Source organism: Sebastes fasciatus, chromosome 22 (genome assembly GCF_043250625.1).
Source record: "Sebastes fasciatus isolate fSebFas1 chromosome 22, fSebFas1.pri, whole genome shotgun sequence".
NCBI classification, from domain to species: domain Eukaryota; kingdom Metazoa; phylum Chordata; class Actinopteri; order Perciformes; family Sebastidae; genus Sebastes; species Sebastes fasciatus.
Window position 1 is genome coordinate 11,382,376 of NC_133816.1, and position 20,813 is coordinate 11,403,188.

A 20,813-nucleotide genomic window follows, 5' to 3' on the forward strand; every position below is an offset into this window, starting at 1 on the left:
TCAGGGTTCAGCGATATGGTAGAAATCTTCTATCCCAATATAGGTCATTTCATATCTCGATAACAATATATATCACGATATACAGTAGCATGTTTTCTGGTTATCAAATGAATAAATGAAATAACCACATGGTAAAGTCTATTTTTGTATACTCCTTTTGTATACTCCTCATTTTAAGAACTTGAGTGCAAAGTGAACAACAGTTTTAAGTGAAATTATAGAGAAAAAAGAAATAAATATATAGCCTATATCACAATAGAAACTATATAGATACACATATAACAGACATTTTTATATTGTTTTGATGATATATAACATCATATTACCCAGCCCTAGTTAATGTTACACTTCTTATATTGCAAAAAGTACCAATTGATGGCTTTATACAAATATTGGACAATAAGATCACATCCTGGAAAACCTGAACATGCATTTGCGAACGCCAATCTTATTCGTCAGTGTTTACATGGCCGGGCTCCTCAGGATCTCTGGGACATGGTGCGACCGTTACAGGCCTTTGGACTGTCCACTAGGAATACTACGGCAGGGATCTGTAAAGTATCGCACAGGAATACCTCCTTTGGCTAGACGTCCTTTTTCTATAAAGGGAGCTAACATGTGGAACGCGCTGCCTACTGAACTCAAAACAGACCAAAACTGTCAACATTTTAAAATGAGTTTTATCAAAGGCAATCAATCATGTAGTCATGTGTAGGGGCGGGTATGTACTGTATATGTATGTGTCTGTATGTGTATATACTGTATGAGTATGCTGGCAAGTCGTACAGCTGGTCCTATATGGTCAACAAAATGTACCACATAGTTTAACTTTGTTTTCTGTGAACATGTTTTATATTTGGTTCTGCAAATTTCCCCGCTGTGGGACTAATTAAGGAATATCTTATCTTATCTTGTAGGCACAGGCACCGGAAATTAGCAGTAGCTATAAATGTATTTACATTACAATACATTTTGACATTTAGGTACATTCTGCAGTGATCTGAAGTGAGAAAAAAAGCCTTGAAGTTCCTCCACATAAAAGCAACATGCCTAAAACCTTAATGTAAAATGATTGTACAGTACAGAGGAGTATTCAGAGGAGACAGTCAATATATAATAGAGTCAGTGTGTGCGCTTAATGGGAGTTGACCTAATCTCTTCCACTAGGACTCATAATGCTGAGATAACACTATCAGTGTTCTGAGTAACAGAGCAGGGTGACTCTTCACCTTTAGTCATCATGAATCACTAACCATCTGCTCCTCAAGGTTTCTTGTTGTGTGTGTGTGTGTGTGTGTGGGGGGGGGGGGTGATAAAGTGTGAAGAAGAGACACTGAATATCACTACATCAATCTCACAGCCGCCCACATCAACATCTTCCTGCTTCCAAGCAGCATCCAAATTATTGGTCTCTGAAGACGACTGTTTGCTCAATTAGAGGTCAAGTTTTATTTACCTTCGTTTATCAGCTAGTCAGAGATAAATAGGAGTACTTTTTTTCTGCAGAGCCAGGCTTCAAACAGTTTTTTGAGCTTTGCAAATGTTTTATTTTTCAGCCCATCTCAATTTACAGGCATTTATTTACACTCGGGATCTGATTTAGTTAGATGTTAACTTAAAAACTTGTCACATTAGTTGAAATATACGCAGAAAATGGGACAGAGAACATTTCAATTTATAATTTCTGGACCAAAGTGGAGCCTTAAATGCTGTTTAATGCCTTTTCAATCTGCATTTACATTAGTTAAGTGTCCACTAAGCGGTCATGAAAAGTAAGGGTGTTAAAAGACCATCAAATATCATGTGGTATATTTGCACAAATTAGAGATGACAACTATGGTATTTTTAAGACATTTTAAAAGAGAAACTATGTAACTATTGAAAGAAAAAAAATAACCATACTCTTACACATGAAAAGTTAAATTAATAAATGCAACGTTGTTTTGCTGCACCATGTACAGTCTTACTTGGTCTGGAATGGCAGCTTGGATGGATAGCAAACATTCATAGATATGCTGTATGCCAAGTCAATTTTCTGACTTAATATCTCTATTACTTGTGCTACAATGCGTCTATATTCACAGGACGGAAAGAGTACTCATAACGTTATGACTTTATTCTCGTAATATTACGACTTTTTTTCTTGTAAAGTTATGACTTTATTCCCGAAATCTCCGATTTTTTTCCCCTCAATGTGGCCCTAATACTCCGTTATAACAATACAAACATGTTAATGTTGAGCAGTTTACCATACTTCATACTTGCCAATGTGGAGCCGATAGTTGCTGAGATTCAGTCTGGACTAAAATGATGGATCAACTGACATTACCATCCCTAGAGCCATACTACTACTGGATTAAAACATATGACAATGTGTGTGAAATACAAACACCAACTAAAAAAACAAAACTCACAGTGCTTTTTATCATTTCATTCAGTTTTATTACAAACAAAAAAATAAAGAAAGAAAAAAAAGAAGATGCGTCATCATTGACATGTTTCACTGCCACTCATCATTTGATCGGCACCACTACATACACAGTGACACGAGATACCCAGAAATTAACACAAAAATCTGGAGAGAGGACAAAGTAAAAGTGGAAAAAAAACAAAAAACTAAGTGCTTTTAACATTTAAGTTCAGGGGTTGCAAAAACCTTTGTATGAAACATAATTTGTAAAATGGACTCTGACTATTTCCTGGGACGATCAGTGTAAAGTGTCCAGGATTTATGAGATAAATTAACTCCTACAGTAGCTATCTTTTATTAGTTTTAACTTAAAGCAGACTAGGATTTACAGGTTGACATCAGGTTCTTAATTCAGTTCGATGATTTTACATTTGCTCAGCTATGTTTATTAAGGCGTTTTTTTAATGAAGCGGTATATAAAATGGATTTCCAGCCTTCGATTTTCCAGATAATAACCGTGTATTTTTACTGGGGTTAGATAGTATACATTATCTTTCTGCTCATAGAAGCATTTAGGGTTACATATGGCCTATTTTCTATATATGTATATGTCATTTGCAAGCCCCAAATCTAAAACGTAAGCAAGAAAAACACGTTTTCTTGTAATATATCTACCTCTGAAGTTAGCTCAACTTCTTCGTTTTGCGTTTTCTTGTAATTATAGGACAAACATGGCAAATAGGTGTGTGTGTCGCACGCACTGTATCGTTTTCCATAGTTTCTAAAAAAAAATGTCTCTTTTGGTAGAAGCTCTTTCTCGAATAGCAACAGCGAGAACGACGGCAACGTCGACGACGACAAATATTCATTATCGCGAGAGTAAAAACACAAGAGAGCACGAATGAGCTGTTTAAATATGCAAAGTATATCACAGGATTTTGTAGAAAGAAATAGAAAAAAATGCTGATTGAGAGAAAGGGAAGGGAAGGGGGGAGTGTTCAAGGTGATCGACGGGTTTTAATAACACTGACTTGCTTATGAAAAGGTTATAAACATTCATAGGAGGTTTCTGAAAAATAGCATCATAACCCCCAAAATACCTCAAAGCTCTTTACATAAACTTAGAACCGGGGAAGCGAGGTGGGATGGCGGCAAATACTTAATGTGGAGTCCTGAATATAATTATCTTTTTGCGCATGTTTTTATCTGTACCATTGAAAAAAAAGAAAGCTGGAGCTGTGCTTGGAGCTGAGAAATCAGAGGTTCAGCCTCTTCTGGGAGAATTAGAAACAGTATTAAAACGACTGTAGGCACAGCTTGACGCCTTTTTTTCCTCTTCCTTTCCACGAGACAGCATTATTGTGATTAGAGCATGCTTCAGGGGATGGAGTGCGGCGGTAGAAATGATTTTAGTTTCACATGCAGCTTCCTGTCGAGGGGAGGAGGAGGAGGAGGAGGAGGAGGAGGAGGAGGAGGAGGAGGAGGAGGAGGAAGGTTACATGGTCTATTGAGAGATCTAAAGGTTTCTAGGATTGAGGTTGTGTGTGTAAGTGTGTGTACATGTGTGTAGATGGGGTTAGAAGCACCCCAAGAGGAGGAGGAGGAGGAGGAGGAGGAGGAGGAGGAGGAGGAGGAGGAGGAGGAGGAAGAGGAGGAGGAGGCCTGTGTGAAGAGGCCCGCTTATGAGGAGTATAATGGTTTGAGGCAGACAAGAAAAGGTCACAAGGAGTTATGAGACAATATGGACTGTATGTACTGTTTGTTAGTGTGTGTGTGTGTGTATGTCCGTGGACAGTAAGTGCACATGTGCGTGAGTGTGTTTATGTGTTTATGTGATTGTAGTTTTTCAGTACCAAAAGTTTTAGAAGCGGGTCAATAAGTGCACCCAAAGTCAGTCAATTAGTTTTAATACTGGTGTGTGGTAACAGCCAAAAGTTTCTCAGAGATAAATTGGAGGCGATATCTTTGCAGGAGATGGGTTTCAGTGTGTGTGTGTGTGTGTGTGTGTGTGTGTGTGTGCGTGTAGCCTAGTCGTCGATACAGATGACCTCTCCGCTGCGCTGCTCCCGCCGGTTGACTAGCAGCTCTGCTTCCCGCTCCTTCTTTACAGACATGGGAGGCCCGTTCAGCACTGCAGGGGGAGAGAGAGAGAGAGAGAGAGAGAGAGAGAGATGCTAGTTCAGTTCAGTCGGTTCAACTTGTAACGCGTCTTTGTTCTCCATGTTTTCTCTCACACACTGAAAACAGAAAACTCTCTATGAAACACTGTTCTTACTCACACAGGAATGCACAAATACACAAATTTAGATATCGTTTCAAGGCTGATATGAAACATCTTTTAGTTATTCATGACCTCTTTTGGATATCTATGGATGTACAACAGTTTCAATATGCCGAGGAACCCTTTTGCATAATTGTGAATGTCTACTATGTTTGACATCTGGATGTTTGTGGATGTACTACTACTACTAACCTACTACTTGTAGATGTTTCTTAGGTCAGGCTGTTCTCATACCCCATTCATAGCTATACCTACAAAACGTAACACATATATATCCCACAAAATCAATTTGTATGTTATTGTGTACCAGGACATATAAAGAGCGACAAATACCAGGCTTTTTTTCAGGCGACCGCTGTTTGTACCCCGTGTGAAACCAGAAGCCAACGTTGATTTATTTGTCACGTAACTTCCGTACTTAAGGTACACGACTTCCAGAGTTATTTGAACCCAAACCACGATCTTTTTCTAAACCAAGAGACCGTTTTTTTTGTATCCTGTGTGAGTCACGTAACTTCCGTACTTAAGTTACGTCACTTCCACGATCTTTTAAGTTTATTTGAAAAAGATTGTATGCATGTAACGAGCGGAGATTGTCACGTGTTGCTGGACATTCGTAGGAAAACGAACGAAGAAAATGAGGAATAATAACTTTTCGTAAGATATCATACAAACTGTTGTACGAGGATATGTTGCTTAGGCGCATGTTTCCAAGTAATCCGAGCAGATAGAGTCATTGTTTCACGTTGAAGGTTTAAAGGTGCTGCTGTACGTTAGACAATAGAGTAATTACAGTAAATCAGACCATTACAAAGAGGTAAAAAGTGCTTGTTGTTTTACACGTTTTTTTCAAATCTGGGTATTTATCTGTGTTTACTTTGAATATTAAGAAAATTGGTGAAAGGAAGTGACTGAAAATTATTTTTTTTAAAAGATGATGAAACTATAATTTGTAGCGCCAACAACTATTTCTTCTTGGTGCATATTTTCTCTCTATTGGAAAGAATCTAGGAGAAAATCAACTCCTTTTTTAAAAAATCTGGGTGTTTATTTGTGTGTGGATATTTAAAGTTTTCCATGACAATTGATTTTCTTGTACTATTCTCTTCAGGAAATCAAAATATTTTGCAGTGGAGCTGACATGGGGAAGTAGAAATGAACATCCTCTTTCGCAACATAAAGCAAAGTTTATGGGAAATATGGTTTCTAAAAATATCTCTGGCGCTGAGCGGGAACCTGCCAATCATCTCAAGTCTTGTTTATTGATGATAATGCAAACCGAGGTATCGTAACGAGTTACTGAATAAGCAAACAAACTGCGTCCAGGCTTGCTTAATAATACTTCGATACTCTTTTTAATGAGCAAACTTGCATAATACAGTACGTCAATATATCATATTACATATACAGTATCATGTTTTACAATAATGATAAAACCCCAGAATGCATAACTGTTAACCTGGAGAGAGTGAGGCCGGCAATGAGCAAACACACACTCACACACATTCACACACAGACACAGACAGGCACATGAGGTCACAGACACTCGAACGCACACATGGATGGAAATTAACTTCTTTCTACATGGCTGCACAGCTGGCCAGCTCAGGGATCTGTGCGCTATCATGAATGTGCTCGGGGAGTGGAACGGCGAGTTTAGCGCTCCTTTCAAAACAAAGCCAGGAATAGACTAACAGCGCACTTCTCTCACTCGCGCCACGGGGAAAGATAAACTGTCATAACACCCCCGTGCAGATCAAAGATCCGATAAGGAGTGTATTGAGCTGAGGACTTTTTTTGGTGTGTGTTTCTAGAAGCAGAGAGGGGGACCACTTATGGGAAAACTTGTGGCACTTTGCCAGTGGAGGCCAACAGAGGGGAGAAAGAGAAAGAAGAGAGACAGAGTCAGTAGATGTGTGTGTGTGTGGTGGGCAGACACAATCTGATAAGAAGCAAAACAAATGGAGGTAAAGACTGGGTGAAAGAGCAAGAGGAATTACGGGTGCAGATGCGGGAGCAGAAGACAGTTGAGACGTGGAAGAGGGAGGTGATGAGATGGAAAAAAACAGCAGAGTGCTCTGGAAGGGGAGAGGACGAAAAAATAGAGCCTGTCCGATGCGTCGCCAGTAAAACAGCAAGAAAGTGCAGTACAGAAAGATGTGATGACAGACTTTGGCCACCAGAGAGCGCTGATAAAAGTACAACAGTATATTTTTCAACTGAAGAATTTCCCGCTCGGTACATGTTTAGGTCCTAATTGTTAAAAAAACGAATTTAAAGGAACCAAAAATGTTTAGGTCACTCATTTATTTAAAAAACTAGAATTGCCGCCTCACGGTAGCATTCTTCCGCCAACCAGTCAAGTTGCAGTTTTAGTCTGTCATGATTAGCATTTAAATTCTTGAGTTATGGCCAAAAACAGCTTTTATGTGATCACAGTGACCTTTGACCTCTAATCAGTTCATCCTTGAGTCCGAGTGGACGTTTCTGCCAAATTTGAAGAAGTTCCCTCCAGGCGTTCCTGAGATATTGCGTTCACGAGAATGGGACGGACGTACTGACGGACTCAGACGGACAGACAACCCGAAAACATGATAGGAAAAAAATGACATTATAAAACAATATATTTGTCAGATTTTTAAAATCTTTTTATAGTAGTAATCCTGAAAATTGCAAAATGCATTTGATGATATGTAGTTTTTCAGTAATAGCCATTCAATGTTTTCACATTCAGTAGTTACCTCTCTATTTAGTAGTTTTCATTGTTAATGGTGTAGTCCGCCATTGATTCAAATCTTTTTCAGCTTTTTTTCAGAGCGGATCACTTTTTATTATTGACAGATTTCTTTTTTTTAAAGAGGACCTATTATGCTTTTGTGCTTTTTCCCTTTACTTTAGTGTGTTGTATATTTTTTTGCATGTAAAAGGTCTGCAAAGTTTAGAAAGCCCAGAGTCCACACCAAAGGGAGTTACTCTCCCCGACGGAAACACTGCTCCTGAAGTGCCTGAAACGCCTCCCTTGAAGTCCCACCTTTTCTTCCGTAAAGTAGTGATGTCACCAAGTAACACATTTCCATAATACCTGCCTAGCAGCTAGTTTTACACGCCCTCAAACGAAGCTAGTTAGAGCGGAGCTTGAGCGGAGTCTAAAGAGTTTGGTTCGGTTGACCAATCCCAACAGAGTGGACCAGCTGACCAATCAGAGCAGACTGGACTTTTTTGGAGCTCAAACAGAGCGTTTCAGACAGAGAGTGAAAAGAGTTGCTGCTGCACAGCCCGTATGAGAAACGTAAAGCATTTTTTGAACATTAAAGCATGTAAACATATTCTAGTAAAAAACGCCAAATACAAGTGTTCACCTGAAAATAAGCATAATGGGTCCTCTTTAAACTGTTTGTCTGTCTGCACTGTGTAGTGGCATTTCTGACAGAGTACCTACTCAAAAATCCCGTATGACTTGGGCTCGACAAAAAAGGCCTTAAGGTAAGTAAACTGTGAAGATAAAACAGGAGGAGGAATTCAATGAGACACTATTAAACGGATAACAGATTCCCTCCGCGACGCCAAATTCACTCCATCCTCTATTTCTTTCTTCATAAAGATCGCTCACGCTCTGCAGCCTGCCTGGAGCTTCACAGTAGCAGCAGCCATTGATAGACAACTTATGTTGGCAGTGATATTTGTAGTTACAGTAAAAGCCCACACCTGGACATTGACTTTAAGAATTCCTCAAACTTAAAAAACATTATTCATCCACTACACCTAAAAGTCTGGGACTTCACAGTATAGAGCATCTCAAGTCCAGTAAGTCAATAAAAAACATTCCTGGCCAGCACGTCTCTCCCTGAAGGTCTTCCTGCTACTATCTGACAGAAGTGAACGCTGCCATCTTGGCAGGAAACGCAGCTGAAAAGCTTTGCGTGAGTGTATCTGTGCCAAAAGCTTTCATCAGGAACAACCTTCCGCCTCTGAACTGTCGACTGTTGAGGAAATAAAAAGCACAAGTTTGATTTTAGAATTAAGAGTCTGTCCAACTGAGACTTGAAAAGAGTTTCATAAATCCATGTGTTGCAAGAGTTTGGAGGTAAAATCAAGAATCAAGAATTTCCCTGTAAAAAGAAATGATATGCCTGCATGTCTATGCTCCTCTGTGTACATGCAAATGTTTTGTGTTTTCTTTTAAGGCTGGTTATTTCACCTCATGATGTGAAATGTGAGTTTTAAAAGTTGGTCTTTAAAATTCTTAGTCTTGGTTACCTATTCTTTGATCACATATTTCCTGATTTGAACCTGTATGAACACATTTTTTTTTAAGCACTTAAGGACAGCGCAACATTGATATAATCATCATCTTATGAAGACGATATGGCTTACGTGTGCTGCCTGTTTGCAGACACGGAGCAACATTATCATTCATTTGGATTTGTGTTTCTGTCCACCTACTGAGTGTAAGTGCGGTATTCTCCCATTTTTAGCTCTGTTTTGGTCTCCACCACCTCCTGAAGGAAGTATCTTAGCTGCTAAGTGCTCCACTATGTTCACCAGCCAGTTGCTAACTTTGTTTGGTGATGGGCAGGTATTACGACGGCATATTAGAGCCATTGTAGGTGAAGAAAAAAATACTGTACATAACAATTTCAGAGATTATTGTCATAAATTCACGAGAAATTTCACGAGATTAAAGCGTCAGATTTATGAGAAAAAAATCACAAATTTATGTTTTTTTTCCCCTCCTATTATTTTTTACCTACAGTGGTCCTAATCCACCGTTGTAGGTAGTGTACAGTGGGTTTATCAGAGCTTTTTCACTGAAAACAGCTGCCTGCAGCTGGTTAATGACAACGGTGAGACTGAACCAAAACAGAAAAGCTGCGCACCGTAAAACCAAAACAACGAGCTGAAAGATGATAAAACGTTCTGTAAAGCTGCAGAGTTGGGTGATAATTCTCGGTGGGTTTCACATAACACACGGTAATTAGATCCATTGTTAATAGAGTGCTACCATTCCTGTAGCCTAAAACCTAGAAATGAGCACTTTAGCACTTCCGCTTCCTTCGTCTGGAGGTCAATGGGTTTTTAGTTAAATGCCTGAAATAAGGTCTGCGGTTAACACAAGTAAGGTATCCAAAAAAAGAAGCAGCTCAGGTATATTGGCACCAATATGAACATGTTAAACGACACCTAGTTTTGATTAAAAAAACAAAATGTCAGTGCTACGATGCACGCAAACACGTTCACACACATACAGCATTCACCAACCTTCACACATACAGTATAGTCCTCATTGCAGGCCGCACCACTGCCACACTCCTCTGGTCTTCACGTTCTTCCAGCTTAAAGGGAAATACCACTCAATTTAGCTTTAAAAGTACTCATACGTCGTAGAAAAACTGTGAAAGTGATCGTTCACCTCTCTTCCTTCCAGAAACGAGGCCCTGCTCTTTAGTCTGGGGATGTCACACTGATGTACAGCTCTGCTGCACACACACTGAGCTGGAAAAACGATGACACAGTCCAGAGTGTTTTATTTTCTCGGGGATCTGGGGACATTTTCCAGCGCGGAATCCATCACGCTGTCACAATAAAGAAGCTCGAGGAACGAAAAAACGTCTCCTCGGGAGCTTCAAAGTGCGTCTCCCCCTTTTCTCTTTCGATGACAGATTACAGTCTTTAGCTTTTGGGGAAGATGTGCTCGTAAATACAGATTTCTGCTGGATTAAAAACAGGAAGTGTGAGTTCAGTGGAGTGATATTCCCCTTTAAGTGACCCCCCATGAAAAAGGTGCAATAGTAAATATGCTTCGTAATACAGTACATATCTCATTTTGAGTCAGAGCAATGTTGCTACTGACTGTTGGACAAAGGCAACGTTTTTTTTTTTTTTTATATCTATGGTTCTTGCTTCTATGCTTGGTTGGACTCAGGAATGCTAGGGCAAAAGAGTCCATGGGAAGAAGTGTTTTATACTTAGAAACTCTCTTTTTTTCCTTCTTTTTCTTTCCTTTTATTGCAAGATTATCTGAGTTCATCCCTTTCTATTTCAAGCTTGGATTTCATCTGCCTGCTCTAAGCAGATACATTAAGTTCTTTGCAGGTTTTTAGGTTGTGTGTGAGGTCCACAGTGTATAGCTTGTATATATATTTATATATATATGTATATATATATATACTGTAAGTGTGAGACTGAGAAAGAGAGACGGAGGAGTGGAGGACTGTGGAGGAATGAGGGAGTACAGGGTCAGAGCGAGGGGACAGGCTTGTTCAGTCAGCCGGCGGATGAAGAATTGATCCGGGGGGGAAATCTTTTTTCGGCGCAGAGGGAGAAACAGAAAAAGAAGTCTCGAAAAAAATCTGTCTGAGGAGTTTTAGAAAAAAAAAAATCCTTTGTTGCATTTTTCTCCATTTCGGCCTTCATATCTGAATTCCTGAAAGCTGTGATTGCATTAACATACCGTCTGTTTTTTCCGTCCTTCAGTCCAGACATCTTTTCCCCTCAAAGTTTTTTTCAGTAGCGCCTTTTCTCTTTACTCGAGGATTTGTTTGTTCCAGACGGGTCATCTCTCTTTTTTTCTGACTCCCCCGTACGCATCATTAGTGCTTGATGTCAGAGCCAGCTTTTCACCTCTCCCTTCTTAGTTTGGCCCTCTCTCTCTCTGCACTTGATTGCTTGTTTTCTTTCAAGTGCCGCCACATCTTTTCACTTTTCATGTCCTCTCCTTTTTCGCCTCCCGTCCTTTATTCGATCCATCCAGTGAGCTTTGCTTCTCCCTTTATATTCCTCACATTCCAGCTGTGTCAAAGTGCTCTGTCTTTGGGTCCCTTTTTGGACTCATTCAGGTTCTCTCTCCTTTTCAGCTTTCACTGTCCCTTTTCCAATCTCCATTTTTGTTACATTCCTGGATGTTTTATCCAAATGTTCTTTCTGAGTTTCCCCCTCCCCCTCAGGGTTTCTTTGGTCGCCCGTTGCGCGGCAGGTTCTCCACCGTGTTGCTGAGCCGGTACTTGACGATGATGCTGTGCACCGTGGACTTGGGCATCCTCAGCTCCTGCCCGATGGCCCCCTCGGACTTGCCGTCCTTCCAGAGGTCCACCACCCGCTGCCGCTGCACCACATCGTGCTCCTTGGTCTTCTGGCAAGCAGCGTTTGGCCCTCCGGCGGCTCCCCATGCAGCTCCCCCGGTGGCCCCAGCAGCGGCGGCGGCTTCTGTGGGGGCAGACAAGCGGCAGACTGTAGTGGAGACTCGGAGAGGGGAGCAGGATAATGTCACACTTTACTGGTCCCCGTAGGGAATTTAGCTTTCCTCCCTCCTCTGTGGAGAGGTCAGAGGTCAGGGGAGAGCTACTGGAGCTGGCGGGGGGGTTCAGCGTCCTGCTCAAGGACACTTCAGCAGGGCGGGTGCTTGCAGACATGAGGGCTTGAACCAGTGAGCTCCACTTGAAGGCCAATCTCCCTATTTCTACGCCCCCTAAAAGATGAAGTCTAGAATGTGGGACTCCTTTTTTGTGCAGATGAGCAGCTTCCTCATGGCAGTACTGACGGCTGAAAAATGCAATTCAAGATATTGTACAAATGCTGAGATGTTGCCATGTGTGAGAAAGCACAAAACAATCCTTCATTGGTGTATCATTACATTTTTGTAGTTCACAGAGTGCAGCTAGTTATGAAGTGCCACGGCAGACATGCATATTTCTGGATACGTCTTGTGTACTCAAGTGAGAAGCTTCTCTCAGGAGAGGGCTATTAACGGAGGGAAGCTAGGAGGTCGCACAATCAGAGACGTTTTGTTGTTTTAACTCTGTCCATTTCTCTGGCTTCACTTTTTCCCTCCCTGGCTGAGTCTAAAAAGGTCAGGAACCAGCGCGACCCCAATCAAGGCCATAAATGTGGCCTCATTTGCTGCATGCCTGTTGCCCTGCCAGGGTTCAGGATGTTCAGACTGCGCTGGGCTCAGCTCGGCCTGTGCTCGGCTCAGCTGCTCGCCGCGGGGCCCCCGCGAGCGAAAAAACCCACGAAGCACCACAGCTCGCGCGCGACTATTTCTGAACAGCCAGCGCCGCGGCCCAGCCCTCCGCCGGTTCACAAGTCACAACATGGCGTTTACACAACCAAACTCCTTCTGCGGTTTCTGTCCCTCTCAAAATACCTTGGTACAAAGTCCGAATGTTTTCTTGGCACGGACAGACAGAGCATAATGACATTTTCAGAGATAGGCCCTGGCTCTCTAAAATGCAATGCCTTTGACAGATGTCTCAGTCTACAATTACATAAATCAAGATACACTGAGTGAGAGGCAGGCGCAGCACGGAGAGAGCTGGGTGTTGTGGTTTTTTAGGGCAAAGCTATTGGGGAATATCAGGTTCTACCAGTTATCTCTGCCACATCGCCGCTATCTAAACATCTCCGAACACGAACGCACATGCAGAGCGGAGAGTGCGTCTGGCGAGCATATGTTGTTACAGAACTAATTGTGAGAAAATAAATTCACAAACTGCCAGCGCGCTCTGACAGACTGCAGGCCAGGAGAGTTGGACAAGAAAACAGATTCTTTTTATGATTTAAATCATCTTTTAAATCAATAAGTAACGAGAGCCACAACACAAGAGAAAATAAACATGCATGAAAAAGAAAAATGCTCCACAGACAGGTCTGATAGCACCAGTCCAGACTTTGCTTTATTGTTGCACAACGTGTCGTTACTGCTGAGTATTGAGGTTTTGAGGTTGGACATGTTAAGAGATGAAAATGCCTTAATATAGCAGCGCAGCACGTTCCTGTTTGATTTTGGTAATGTCTATTTCAGGTGTCTTTCTGGCAGCCACATCAGAAACGCTGCTACAGATGTGTTTTTCCAATGTGGACTCCTTTCTTTCTGGAGTTTTGCAGGTTTCACAACTTTAAGCTGCCCGGGGAGATAAAGTGTCGACTCAAAAGTGCTTAAAACGGCGCTGCTTTAGAAGCCATCAGGTAGCTCTTCGCTCCACATATTTAAGGATTACATTGAAATTTAAGAGTTAAATAACAATGTACTCAAACACAGAACTATGGTGCATGGAAATTTTCCTGAAATACTTAATTCCCAGAGTCAGTCATTTTTGATTCTCCTGAACTGAATGTTTTTTCCACTACAACATAACCATATAAAGATGGAATTCCTCAGATGATATCTTTAAATAGAATCAACATTTTGGACTGGTTTCTGCCCATCATCAGTGCAAGTTGCCAAGTAATCAAGTCCAGATCTCTGAAGCCGGATTTGTGCTGCTCTGTCGGGGTGTCGTGGAGGCTCTGGAGCTCTGCTGGAGCTGATGTGCTGCACGCTGAGGCTACAGAGACCACAAGAACTGTCGTTGGCGAGCTTGGGCTGCTTGTGTTTTCTCATACAGATTTCAGATGCTGCTAGATTATTGATGGTAAAAACAAAACATGGATGAAGTTGAGGCATCGCTCAGTAACTGTCTACTTTCAATGACAGACAAAAAATATTAGTCATTCTGTGTGCAGACCTTCTACTCTCTATCACAAAATGAACTTAAAGGAGCACTACAGGGATTTAGTATTTCACTTGCAAGAGATGCATTAAAAAATAGAAGTAAAAATCAAAACAGCACATGCCAAAATATTCCCCTCTTTTAGTACCTTGTATGGCTCAAGCTCCAAAAACCTACATTTCCCATAATGCAATCCAGTCTTTCGTTAGACGCTCCTCCCCTGCATCTATCAAACTCCAATCCCCCCAGTTTGTAATGAAAATCCAAAATTACATGCTATAAACCTTAGTATAAAACCAATAGTACGCAAATTGCATACTATTTTCGGTGAAATATTACAGTATGCAACGCTGGACATTACGGCGGCATAAATATCCCACAATGCAATGCGGTAATGACAACAACGTTCATAACAGACGTTGACTGACAGTCCTGTAACGTCAATAACGTTTCTGTTTATCTGTAAGTGAAAGATTTCACTTTGCTAAGCGTAATATATTTTTTAAAATTTGTTCAGACTTTGATTCTCACAAATCATCGTTTTGGTCACATGGGGTTGGCACAGGTTACCATGGTTACACGTCTCCAACAGGTGAGGAGGCTCTCAGGAAGAGACGACGTAAATTGCTGCTCAGTGCGTCCAAAAAGATACATACTACTGTTTATTCACACACAAGTATGTTGAACGATAGTACACATGTTGGGTATGTAGTGCATAGTATGCGATTTTAGCCTCCAATCCCAAGCAGATGACATCAATATGACATCCAGAGCCAAAGAAGAGATTACACAACAGTTTTCACAGGCTGAGTAGTACTCCTCATGACGAGCAAACAGAACTTTATGTGTAAAATTGGGTGAGTGCCCCTTTAAACATGTTCTCTTTGATATATTTGTATTTCCTGCTTGAGCAAGCAAAACCATTTCCTGTCCATATCTTCCCATGATTATCTTTTATCACCAAGTAGAAGACTGAATGCACACGCCTCCGCAAGGAAGCATAAATCTTAACGTAAACTGCCAGCTTGCCAACTGTCACAACAGATCCAACAAACTGGTATTCTTGTATAAATTACTTTGAATACTATAATTATAGATGCCTTAATACCTTCTGATGTTTTTTGTATTGCTGATTGGAACACATCCACCTCTCTCTCTCTCTCTCTCTGTCTGTCACACCCACAGATTCACACACAGAGCACCTGCACTGGCACTTTATCAGCTTCAACTAAGATAAAACATTTTCCCGCACATCGATTGAAATGCCGCGTCTTGACATACACTTAAAAAATCCAGATTTCTAGGGCATCATTTCAAACATATTTACCTGTAGTTCAGTCTAACATATATGTGTAACTTCTCTGAGGTTGAGCACAACTTCAGTTTATAATGATCCAACTCTTGACCAAGCCATTATCAACAGTGGTAAAGGATATCAGTGGAGCTTCAAACACTGACCTGATATGAAGGATCCGGGCGGCATCTGACTGTAGTTGGCCCCTCCCATGAGTAGGGCGCTCGGGGGGGCGGGGGTGAAGGGGGCTCCGTAGTTGTGAGGGGTTGCGTAGGGTCCTGGAGGTATGGGCTGCACAGAGGAACAGAAGGTTTGCACATATAGGATGTGATTTATAAAAAAAATAGAAGATTTAACAACAAGATAAATAAGACAAACCACTTTTAAGTTACATAAGCTGACAAAAAAATGTGCTGACTAAGCAGTTCAGGAGTGAAATTCCACAGGTGGGTGACAAGATAATGGGCTCTGTCTTATCATTGGCCGTCCTCCATTTATTATTTTTCCACTGAGCAGCTCGAGCAGGTTTTAACTTGTGAATGTGGCTGTTTTGTGTGTGTGTGTGTGTGTGTGTGTGTGTGTGTGTGTGTGGGCATGTGTTTAAAAGCAGGCTACTGACCGGGGGTGTGTGCGTCTCGGTGCCCTTGCTGGCCAGTCGGCTGAGGATGCTCCTCTCGGACATTTGCAGGCGGGCGGCGATGGGTGGGACTCTGGACAGCGTGGCCGGTAGCCGGGTCACGTCGGCCTTCATGTCGCTCAGCAGCTCCTCCAGCTGGTTCAACACTGCAGTTCCAGTTCAAGTTTAGTTTATTGATCACATACACATTGACATGGCAGTGAGATTCTTTGTTCCTGTTTGTTACTCTCTCATCCCTGTATTATAGACAATCAAGCAATCAATCAATTGAATAACAATAATGAAGTAAAATATAATCATCTTTATAAACATTATAAATAAAGCAGCAACAATAGCAAAGTGTTCGATAAAATATGAGGTAGGGAATACATACACAATTATAAAATACATATAAGAGAATATGCACCCACCCGCACACACGCACACACACACACACACACACACTTATGGAGCGCTTCACAGTAAATACATAGAATTAAAAAGACAACAACAAACATCAACAACTTCACTCCTGATCCATAATTTTCACATTTTAGCTTCTACTTCCTGCTTCTTTTGCACCTCTTATTAATCATTTGATACCTTATGTGGATACTTTATTGATTAATGCAGAAAATTTTTTTATTTGGAGTATAAATACAGGTAATATTATGTAACTTAATGTCCAGGGTCACTTCAACTCGACTACTCCTGCACAAAAATGTTTCTAAAAAATGTCTTGCTTGTTCTTTAAAAGATATTATTAGTTATATTATCGTTTTCTGGGTCTGAACGCTATAAATAGTCTGTTTAAAAGTCTCATCTTTACAGAGATTTGGAGCTTTTTGTTTCCAAACAAAGCACATTACTCATTCTATTTTTACAAGAGATTTCCGTTTCCAATCCTTCATGATCTCGTCACTCTGTCATCATGGAATTAATCACTGATTAGAGGCTAGCAGAGTCGCTTTGCAATATGAGAAATATGTTTATTCATTAAGTTCAGCACTTACGTGCAGAAATACAAGAACGGTAGTGCACCGAGCATGTTATCCTTTCGACAGAATAATATAAACATGGACAGACTTGCCGGGCAGCCAGTGAGAAAATGTTTGGAGCGATCACTTAACAGTGTGTAAGCTTATCTGCTTGGCTTTACTAAAGTTAGCTTCAGGCAGAGTGATACGGTCTCGGCAGGAAGGAAGACTGATTGCACAACAGCGCTGTGAGATGTGTTGATGTGTATCTCTCTTTTGTTGTTTGCCAATCTCTCCCATCTTGTCTAAATCTGCCTGCCTGTCTCAGCTTAAATGTGTTTTTTTTATTAACTGTACAGACAGATAAAAGAGAGAGAGAGAGATTTACAACCGTAACTGTCGGCATCAACCCTGACCTTTGTGCAGGACAGCGTTGGCTGGCTTGTTGCCCGCCAGCGACTCCTTGCTGAGGTGCTGGTGTGACTCCGCGAGGCACTCCACCTCCGTAAAGCGTGCGTTGAGCGCCATGGCCGGGTGGCTGGGGTCCTGGGTCATGTTCAGGTAGGCGGCCCGTCGCAACTGCTCCTCTATCACCAGCGCCTGCTCCAACAGCTGGAGGACAAGAGGGTCACATACTGAGGTCAATTGTATTTTTTTTGGCAAAATGAAGCAGAAGCATTCCTCACCGCCAGGAGATAATGAGATCGGTCGCGTGTGTCTGTCCACGGCTAATCTCGTATACTGCTGCACCAAACTATATCATATTTTGGGTGCTCATCTATGGCTGCATGCGCAAGCACCTCCTGTGGTTGCAATGGCTCACACTTTCTAAAAACACCTTTTACTGCCTGTTTGATACTGCCATTGATTGACTGCTGACTCCTCACTCACCACCCCCTGCTAGTAGGGGCCGCAAATGAGACATAGTTGGGGGAAAACAGTTTTCTCACTTTTATTGTTTTGGACTGTGTGTTTGGCTATCACCTAACAGCTAACGGAACTACCAGTACACATACTGCTGAGTGCATCGTTGCCGCTAACAGCTAACAGAACTACACACACTGCTGACTGCAGACATCTGCATTGATTAAAATGAGAGCGTATCTATTGTGTGAGAAGTGTGAGGGAGAAAACACGTCTGATACACTTGCAGTATGGACAGGGGGTTCGCCAATTGTGGGTTGTATTCATTCAATCAAACATTACAGCAGCGGCCGCTGCAGATACACTTGGCGGAGATCTATACTCTACTTTTTTGTGTCTGTTAAGGTCCTGACACACCAAGCCGAAGGTCGGCCGCCAGACAGTTTGGGGCCGTCGGTGAGCGTCTGTCGGCTTAGTTTTTGCGGTGTGTCCCGCACCGTTGGCTCTAGTCTGCCCGCGGTGAGAGAAATCACTCTGATTGTCTGTTTAGCTTAAACGAATCAGTGCACGAGAAGAGAAAAGGACATGAGGAAAGCAAGCCAACGAGTAAAGTCAAGAGGAAAAACACAGAAGGCTCTTCTCATTTTTCATCTTCATCTCATCTGATCATTCCAACACACGGATATTTTCACGACGACATGGCCATCTGGAATGAAACTAAGTGGTGAGTGAGAGTGGTGTGAAAATTGTCGGCAAACGCTGCTTTGCTTCATGTACGTATCATAACAACGGCTTGTATATTCGTTGTCCTCGGTCTCCTGGTTTCCCTTTTTGAATGACGAATACAGACTACCGCCACCTGCTGGTGTGGAGATGGTGTTATTTCATTTCACGCAGCCGCAGAACGTCTGTGCTAGTTGGCCGTTGTAGTTTTTGCGGTGTGATCAAGTGCAACGTTTTGGCCAACACAAAGGCGACGTGAGGCGATGCAACGGTCGGCCTTCGCCGCCGCTAGTTCTTTGCTGCCGGTTGGTGTGTCTGGGCCTTTAAAGATGTAACAATGTATTTTCAATATAAAGACCACAAGATTATTTTCATTGTAAATGTTATAATCTTAAGGGTACATTTTTCATTCACAAATGTTACTGTTAGAAAACCCTTGTTTGATATTTTCCTTCAAGACTAAAGTACATTTCCAAGCATATAATGAATACTCAACACAGCCTTATAATGTACAAAGAAATGTTTTCTTGTTATTTTCCTTTTTCCAAATTTTTTGTTGTGACATATAAGCTACGACCGACCTTCCATCTCTGTTGTTTTACGCTACTTTTATGGTAAAAAGACAAAATGTTTTACCAAAGATTTCCGACTTGTTTTTCATTCCGAGTTTATCCTCATCCGTCTCAATTTCAGCAAACAATTTCTCTTAATGTTTTACAGCTGTGAGAAGCTCTATTTCCGTTGTGCATTGCACTGTGGGATACCGCTGCCATTTTTCCAGTCTGAACACACTACATACTCAAAACCTGCTTAGTATTAGTATCAAGTATGGAGCACAGCTTCAGTCTGTGAGCCGTCAAAGGTCTGTGCCAAACATTGGTGTTTTATTTTGGCGAATTTATGAGGCATTGTTTACTGTAATTTATACTTATATGTACAATATCCCAAAAATGTAAAAGCAGCAGGAGAATGAGAGAGATAAAGATGCGAGACACAACAATTACAGCATATTGGGAAATAGATTGTACACCTATTATTTCTTATGCAGGTACAGTATATCACAGAAGAGCTCAGTATCTTGTAGATACGTGCACACTGCTCTGGCATTCAAGACATTTAATGAGTCAGTGCATCAAATTAGCCATGTGCACAATGAAGAAGCTAAATTCACTCAAAACATGAGCTACTTGGTGTATTCTAAAAAAACAATCTGCTTCAAAAACACATCAACTAATATTAAAAAATGTATGTAAATGAAGTAATTTTAGATGGAACTTGCCCACATTTTTAATCAAAGGAAAACTGAAAAAACAAATGTGTATTCCTTATGTTACATTTAAACACAGACAAAAAAATATATAAAAAAGGGCTTAAAAAGCTCCTATAAGTCTGATTATTTTCTCTCTCTTTGCACCCTACTCTTATTATATTCTGTCTGAAAACTGCTCCAATCATCCCTCATCGTCTCTGATATTTTTTTATTATATTATATATATATATTATATAAATATATATATATATATATTATTATATATATATAATTATATATATATATATATATATATATATATAATTTTTCAGCAATATATCAGTTTCCCTTAAGGGAAATCAAGATTAATACAGTGATTCAGCTGTGGGAGTGTTGTCCCTTAAAAAAGTGGTTATTTGTGGTAAACGTGTTGCACAAGAAGGTTATCGTGTTACACAACCGATTACAACAAAAAACCTACTTAGTGGAAATCGGTGTGGTTTGTGCATTCTTTAATGGCAGATTTACAAAAAAAAACTCCAATAATTTAGCGAGAGAGATAAGGAGAAATGTAAAAGAAACGGAGATACAGTAAATGAGGATGTTGAGGGCAGGATCTGAAACAAGTGAGCCGCTCAAAAACAGGATGAGAGCTCTCCCAGAAATGCAGCAGTCAGCAATACCATCCAGCCAATATGTGGGTCTAGGGGCATCTGTCATCCGACCATCAAACGAGTCAGGTGATGGAAGACGCTGCGAAATGTTACTAAAATAGTTTGCATGGAAGTAGGGCTGGCACCGAAATGTGTCTGCAGCACAGAGTATTGAAAACTGTCAAGTTGGCTTTGAATGGCTGGTCATAGTCGTAATCTTCTGATTTAAAGGACCAGTGTGTAGGATTGAGGGGGATC

At 41.1% G+C, this 20,813-nt stretch overlaps 1 protein-coding gene across 4 annotated transcripts in view; it reads right to left on the minus strand.

Moving 5' to 3' along the window:
- Positions 1–2,419: 2,419 nt before the first annotated feature.
- chd3 (chromodomain helicase DNA binding protein 3) overlaps positions 2,420–20,813 on the minus strand; it is a 52,812-nt gene continuing 34,418 nt past the window's right edge. For 3 of the 4 annotated variants that reach the window (XM_074624279.1, XM_074624278.1, XM_074624277.1), the window contains exons 37-41: positions 17,483–17,678; positions 16,093–16,256; positions 15,638–15,764; positions 11,143–11,894; positions 2,420–4,541 (exon numbers count right to left, since the gene is read on the minus strand). In XM_074624279.1, the coding sequence (XP_074480380.1) occupies positions 11,632–11,894; positions 15,638–15,764; positions 16,093–16,256; positions 17,483–17,678 (750 nt within the window). In that variant the 3' untranslated portion in view covers positions 2,420–4,541; positions 11,143–11,631. The remainder of the gene's footprint in view (positions 4,542–11,142; positions 11,895–15,637; positions 15,765–16,092; positions 16,257–17,482; positions 17,679–20,813) is intronic. The other variant, XM_074624281.1, reaches the window with a different exon arrangement.